Source organism: Leiobunum rupestre, chromosome 2 (assembly GCF_980474605.1).
Source record: "Leiobunum rupestre chromosome 2, qqLeiRupe1.1.hap1, whole genome shotgun sequence".
NCBI classification, from domain to species: Eukaryota; Metazoa; Arthropoda; class Arachnida; order Opiliones; family Sclerosomatidae; genus Leiobunum; species Leiobunum rupestre.
Window position 1 is genome coordinate 5,396,964 of NC_143385.1, and position 6,994 is coordinate 5,403,957.

General features: G+C 35.5%; 2 protein-coding genes across 3 annotated transcripts; both read left to right on the forward strand.

The window, feature by feature from the left end:
- Positions 1–3,549: 3,549 nt before the first annotated feature.
- LOC149955587 (carboxylesterase 3-like) lies at positions 3,550–5,042 on the forward strand. The gene is made up of 3 exons (XM_090166698.1): positions 3,550–3,655; positions 4,439–4,591; positions 4,699–5,042. Exons 1-3 carry the CDS (start codon positions 3,550–3,552, stop codon positions 5,040–5,042), a joined length of 603 nt encoding a protein of 200 aa, XP_090022824.1.
- On the forward strand, positions 4,682–6,752 carry LOC149955588 (acetylcholinesterase-like). 2 transcript variants are annotated; one of them, XM_090164563.1, is made up of 3 exons: positions 4,682–4,938; positions 5,023–5,362; positions 6,490–6,752. In XM_090164563.1, exons 2-3 carry the CDS (start codon positions 5,046–5,048, stop codon positions 6,650–6,652), a joined length of 480 nt encoding a protein of 159 aa, XP_090020689.1. In that variant the 5' UTR covers positions 4,682–4,938; positions 5,023–5,045; the 3' UTR covers positions 6,653–6,752. The 2 variants fall into 2 exon arrangements, with proteins under 2 accessions (XP_090020689.1, XP_090020688.1); XM_090164562.1 differs by having other exon boundaries at positions 4,682–5,362.
- Positions 6,753–6,994: the final 242 nt, after the last annotated feature.

Below are 6,994 nucleotides of genomic sequence, written 5' to 3' on the forward strand. Positions count from 1 at the left end.
GATAGTTAATGAAGTCATTTTCTAGCCACTAAAATTAAAAAAAGCTCCATTATTGTATATTTAAGAAGGGGCACGTAACTGAAAATGCGATATAAGTATACTTTTAATCTTTCATCATTAATTGATTTGAAAGGCAACTTGTCAGTTTTCCTCATCTGAAATCCTTCTTTGCAGTTTGTAACATTGCAAATGTCATAAAAATTTGTTGAGGTTAACGGTAATAGTTAGTGTAGGGAGCTGTTGGCTCGCGTGGCTTGAAGGGCTTGTCACCACCCTCCTACGCATTGTAACCCGGCCACATGAATTAAAGGCTTTAAAAGTCGCTTGATGACTTAGGCCTAAGGTGGTGCCTTGGGTATTAGTCTAGCTGATTATTATTATTATTATTATTATTATTATTATTATTATTATTAAAAAAAATAATTGTTGAAAATGTGAATAAACTTGACAGTTTCTTGATACGATTCCTTTCCAAAACCGTTTTCAAAGGCCCCCATCTTTGAAATAAATGTGTTTTCAATTTTTTTTTTAATATTATTATTTCAAGTCCAAAAGTAACTTCTGAATTTTTTAGGGGCCCCAAATTCTACTTTGCACAGGGCCCCCCATAGCGTTAATCCGGCCCTGTGTACATGGGCGTAGGTCAACTTTTTTACATGTTTAAATTCTCCCTTTCTGCGTAGTTGGTAATGATATAGCTTAATTATCCCATTCCAGGAGATGAGTTCATTATTTTTCCACATCTGACGAATCTTTTAGTCCTTAAAGCTATTACTAAAACAGTTCCTAGTTTGCGTCCAAAATAAAAATGTCATTAAAGTTATTTTAGAACCTTCTTCTTGAAATTGTCCTGCAGCTTCGGCGCATATTAAAAAAAATCGATTCGCTGAACAATAAAATTCCAAGAATACGAAAACCGTGGTTTTCCAGTTTCATTTAACCACGTGCAAGATCAATATTTACACAAGCATGTAGATACAACCAAAAGATAAAACTCAATAAGAAAGGGGAAAAAGATTAATAATACTAGTTTTAAAATGCATTCGTGGTATTGTGAGGTTGAGTTAGCCTAGTAATTACATGTACATTCATACATTAATTGTATTTACAAGTGAGTATTTTCTAAGACCATTTACACCTGGACTACAATTCCAACGTTATAACTCCGATTTCAGAGTGTCCGCTACAAAACACCACCAAGTGGAGAAAATCCGCGAAAGTAATCCACAAACATGCAGCAACCCCCCCTTTTTTATCCCCCTTCTTTAGGAGGCGAACGGTTCGCGGTTTTTCTCGGACTCGGGGCTCCTCTTCATTTCTAGCGGGTAGACGAGTATCTAACACCAAGATAAAAATGATTATAAACATTTCCTTAAAAAATTAGAAAATTCATAATTAAACATACCTTTTACAAGTTCCCAAAACGTTTTAGGTGGAATTTCAATAAACTTTGCCAGGTGGTTTCCACGCCTTGACGCCGTAAATGACGGGCGAAAATTGGTCACGACTCGCGGGGCGACCGAGTAAAATGTCGGGAGAGGAGGGCGACGCTATGAACGAAAGGAGCGCGAATTGAACGCGTTTTTACAGCCCGAATTCCCTTGTGGACGATAGTTGCCTCTAAATAACGATGGTGGCGTTGTGGTAGCGGCGACACTAGCCTAACAACAACGCCTACCTTCATTGCAGTCCAAGTATGGTCTTAGGTATTTTTGAGAAGTTAATTAATTGGTGTTAAACTAAAATAAGCTTGGCGATTGGCTCATACAAAATACTTTCATCTGAAGGAAAGCAATTATTGTTACCTGTGACTAAGCTATACATGAGGCCTTTTATATTATTTGGAAAGCAGGTGAACAAACATTTTACAGAATTGCTATGATCCTAAATCGTTTTCTGTACTCATTGTGGCGAAATGACCAAGTAGATAATTTTATAGTTAATTAAGGAAGATTTATCATTTTTCGTACTCAAGGTCGTGAAGGAAAACACCATTAGTAGTTACGTAAGATTATTTAATTCGGAATTTAAAATAAATAATAAAATGTAACTAACATATTGAAAAATATAGAACGCATTTTTAAATATTAGAAATACTCACAGAAAATACTTCGATATTGTTATACAGCTCCGAAACCTGATGCACGTTCCTTCAAATCTACTCTTAACAATAATCTGAGGCCACCATTTTTTTACAATCAATCTTATTAGTATCAAGATCGCCTAAATAGTTCTTAATGTAGTATTTTTAAATGAAAATACTATATTCTCGACAAACTCGGTTAAGGAAATAGTTAAATGGTTATAATTTTGGTGGAAAAAGGGATAAAGTTGTAAATCATTTCATTTTAGGATGATACATCTTTAATAAACTAGTCGACTTCCTATTGGTCGATATTTATTTAGCACAAGTCAGGTTACACATAAGCTACTGATTAGCACAGCAAAATCGAATACGATGGAAATGAAGAATTTAAATGAAAGCAGCCTATATCGGGTCTGTAGCCGAGTTCAAACGTACCCACTGAAACGATGTGCCTAGTTTCGATCTCGCAGCGGCCGGTTCGTAGCGTTTGAAAACTCGGTTCACGTTTGATAACTCTCTGTTCACACGTCCGAATGCCGTTAAAATTGGGCATACGTATCATAATCAAACAATTAGTAGTTCGATTGCCCATGCGTTTGAGTGACGATTTAAAACAGTTTATTTAAAATGGCACGCAACCAGAAGACATCTTTTTAATTTTTTAAACAAATAGACTAAAATTTTAAAGACTATTGCTTTTAAGAAATCCATGACATTTATATCGCTCGTTTTTCTTTAAAAAAAGGTTATGGCTCTTAAAAACCGACGTGATGACGTCACGAATCGCCACCAAACTCTTTGACGAAGCGGTTCAGCGGGAATGTTGGAACGACCAACAGTAACTGCTCACTCGAGACGATTCAAACGTTGCGTGAGCGCTCGCGACCTTTCTGGGGGTAAATGCGAACCCGGCTTGTGCGATAAGTTTCGGTTACGCATAATATTAATTATAAAAACCTCTATTGCTATTTTCGCTCCGTATATTTTCATTGCAACTAGTTACATTGAGGAAAGTACAAAGAAGGTTTGTGTATAGCTAAGGTGACCTACGTGAATAAAATATTTTCTCAAAATATTATAAATGGAAAAATAACGCAACATTAGACACGTTCACACGTACCCTCGGAAACGTTTTGCGTCGTTTGGAATAGTTTTGTTCACACGTTTGATTTCCAGTGAGTTTTGAAGAAAATTGGGCATGCGTAGTATACAAATATAATTAGAAGTTCGTCTGCTCACGCATTTGAGTGACGTTTCAAAACATTATAATTGTAAATGAATGTGCCCAGAAGAAATTTGTTGTATTTTTTAAACAAATAGACAAAATGTTGCAATCCATTTTCTTCTAAAAAAGGCCTAAAACTTTTATTAGGCGCAAAAAAATCACGATTGACGATTTTTCTAAAAAAAAAGGCTCATGATTCACAAAAGCCGACTCGATGACGTCAGGAATCGCTGCCAAAATGGTCAACGAAGAGGTTCAGCCGAAGCGATCTGAAACGCTGGGACGCGCAACGGTAACTGTTCACACGACGGGATACAAACTTTGCGGGAGCACTCGCAACGTGGGTATGTGTGAATGCGGCTATTGAGATATTGGTTTTTAACGGTACACAAAAATTGTTAAAGATTTATAAACTATCACAGTTTGACACTCAAATTTAAAAACTGGCCAAACCTCTGCCCCTATATACTAAAAAAGTTGAAATAAATCGAGTGGAACCCTAAAGGAACATGGGAAGGTAGCACCACCTACAATAACTACTAGCGAGTGTAAATGGTGAGATTAATAAGCAGAAATGACGGGCATTTTTTGAAACGAAGTAAAGAAAAGTGAAGAAATAATTCGTATTTTGACCTTCGCTGAAAACAAGTTGATGTGCATTTCCGGAGATTGATGCCAACAATGACTTCAAATACAACTTATATTATTCGAGAGTCTGTAAAAAACTAACTGTTGAAGAGGTATATCGTACCAGGTAAATTGGGAAGCACAAAAGCCTAAGTTGGATCGTATTTAGTTTTACGTGTTAATAAACTTGTCATTCCAAAACATTTCATAACTTTACCACCTTTTCCACCATTTTCCACCGACCTACAACCATACGCACCGTGTTTTCTCGACTCTGTGCTGAACTAATTTTACTTGGTTAAGCAATCAGTATAATTAATGGAAAATGTGTTTCAATTTTCAGAGTTGAATGACAATTTTGGTTAATTTAAAACCGTGCGTCTTTATTGATAAGATTAAAAGCGTTTTTTTGTGATTTACGAGGAGTCTTTAAAGTTGACCCCTCAGTTTTGATTCAAATATGGCGTAGCTTCCTTTATCGTTGATTCAATTGCTTTCAGGTAACATGGCTTCGATGGATCAAGCACTGGCTTTCAAATGGGTGCAGAATAACATAGCAGCTTTCGGTGGAGATCCGAACAGAGTGACGATCTTGGGGCAAAGTTCCGGGGCATCTGCCGTCACACTTCATCCTCTGCTTCCGTCTTCGAGGGGTCTGTTCAATGGTGTAATAAGCCAGAGTCTTTCCATCCTCGCAAAACGCTCATTTTATAGTAAAAAAAGTCGCTAAAAAATTTCAAAAGTTTATCGAATGCAATAGGATGTAAAAGCTCCTCTGGCCAGAACCGTGAGATAGTTCTGTGTTTACGAAATAAGAGCGTAGAAGAACTTTTAAACGCGTCCAATTCCAATAAAATCAAATATTCGTTAACGGTAGACGGTAAATATTTCCCGAAACCCCCCAAAGACCTGTTCAAAGAAGGCAATTTAAACAAGTCCATCGCCTTCCTGCTGGGGCACAACTCCGCCGACGCGTACCAACCCAACACCATTTCATCTGGTCTATTTAAAAACGAACCCAATTTCCACGTGTCCCAAGAATATTTTGATAAGTATATTTCAAATATTACTGACGGAACCCCAGAAGACGTGGACAAGTTATAAAATATGTACACGAATGGTTCTGTACCGGATGGTCACAATTTCCGAACAGCGCTCTTGGATTTCATCACGGACGTGCGTTATACTTGCGTCCTCAATGAATATTCTGACTTGGCAACGTCAAACGGAAATGCGGTTTATAAGTACGAGTACAGCCACGCTTCCAGCACCAGTAAACTTTACCCTTGGCAAGAAGTGGGTCATAGTTACGAACTCTATTTTGTATTTGGCCTACCGTTAAATCCAGCGAAAGGCTACAATAGCACTGATGTGTTTTTTTCGAAGAAAATTCTGAGTTTTTGGGCTTCCTTCGCTAAATGTGGGTAAGTTTCATTTTTCAATGATGATTATTTCTATCAAAAGTCGTTGTTTGAAACCCGATTTGACAATTTATTAAGTACATAAATAGATTTTTCTATTTTCAATTTGGAAATTTATGTTTTCGGTTACCGAAAAATAGTTTTTCAAATGTCTGGGTTTCCATCATTTTCAGGAAATATTCCAATCTGAGAATTTATCCTTAAGACAAAGAGGATGAAAAAGTTACGATCACCTAACCCGAATGATTAAAGAGAATTGAAAAGTTATTATAATGAATCTTACGCGGAAGATAATTTTTGGTGACAGTCAATTTGAAATTATACAGTTGCGAGATTATTTATTAGTAATTGTTACTGCAGACCTATGGTTAGTCACCAATGTGGATAATGTTTAGCATGACTTAGAAACACACGTTAAAGTAAACCTCCAAAACTGTTTCGAGTTCAATAAAATTTAAAACAAATTTGTAAATTTTAAATTTATATTAATGAAGTTTTTCTAAGTTTCTGAAAAAATTTGTGTTGATGGCGTATTCCGCATTTGCGGAGCACTGGCATATAGTTATGCGTCATTAAGAACTAGTTAAGGTGGGAATTATAAAAATAAAATGTAAATTCGAGATTTAATGGGAGAAGTAGAGCAAAAGAGATGTCGAAATTTAAAAGAAAGAAAAATAATATTGGGTATTTTAAATCTTAAGTGATTTGCCAGAACATAATTCAGATCATTCGGAATAAATAAAATACCATCGATACCTACTTCTGATCATGACCTGGAATGTGAATTGTTTATGAACTTATGTTTTGCTAATGTTTGGCCATCATCATACACGAACATTTTTAGGGAAATCAGATTCGTCTATATATAGTTGAACATTAATAAATAGTGTACCTATATGTAAATTGATGAAATCCGAAAACCAGTAAGTGAAAATGACCTTTCTCCTATCTTCACCTTGGGGACAAGATGACGGACAGGATTTGGGGGGAAATGTTTTAACCAATTGACATTCGAAATCTATCTTTCCCTAGTAAAATATTTTTTTTTTCCCAAAGATTTCTAAGTTAATACCCAGAAATTAATAATGAATTAAAGCTGAACATTTCATATCATATTGCTTGTTTTTCAGAACTCCGAATGGAAATGATGCGAATAGTACTGAAGCAAATTACCAATGGCCAATTTACACTGCGGAGAAGAAGGAGAACTTCATTCTTGATGTCAAGAGCACTGTTGCAAATGGCTTGTCTGTCGAGAAATGTTCCTATTTGGAAAAATTAACTAGCTTGTGACACCACATTTGAAGAAATAAAGAATAACATATACAAACTACATTAATTTCTTTTGTAATATATACAGACCACTTGGAAACCAAATCCGTTTTATTTTCAATGTGACAGATAAATTTTGGTTTAAGCCCATTTTTGAAACTATCTTTAGAGACAAAGATAAATAATAATTTTTATCTTCCCTCTAGTAACAAAAGGAAATTACTTTTAATTTTCCTTAATTATAGTAGCACCATAAGACTTAAAATTGTGATTCAAAACGATGACTTTTTAATTGCTTTATCTTTAAAAACTATACTATATATAAACGAGAAAAAGTAATTTTAAGTTGCTACTGTACTTTAA

Bases quoted from the DNA above. Each gene is read 5' to 3' on its own strand.
- LOC149955587 (XM_090166698.1), top strand. From the start codon at position 3,550: ATGGTCAACGAAGAGGTTCAGCCGAAGCGATCTGAAACGCTGGGACGC. The intron at 3,656-4,438 runs GTATGTGTGAAT...AATTGCTTTCAG, and splicing joins CGGGAGCACTCGCAACGTGG to GTAACATGGCTTCGATGGAT. The intron at 4,592-4,698 runs GTCTGTTCAATG...CGAATGCAATAG, and splicing joins TCTGCTTCCGTCTTCGAGGG to GATGTAAAAGCTCCTCTGGC.
- LOC149955588 (XM_090164562.1), top strand. From the start codon at position 5,046: ATGTACACGAATGGTTCTGTACCGGATGGTCACAATTTCCGAACAGCG. The intron at 5,363-6,489 runs GTAAGTTTCATT...CTTGTTTTTCAG, and splicing joins GCTTCCTTCGCTAAATGTGG to AACTCCGAATGGAAATGATG.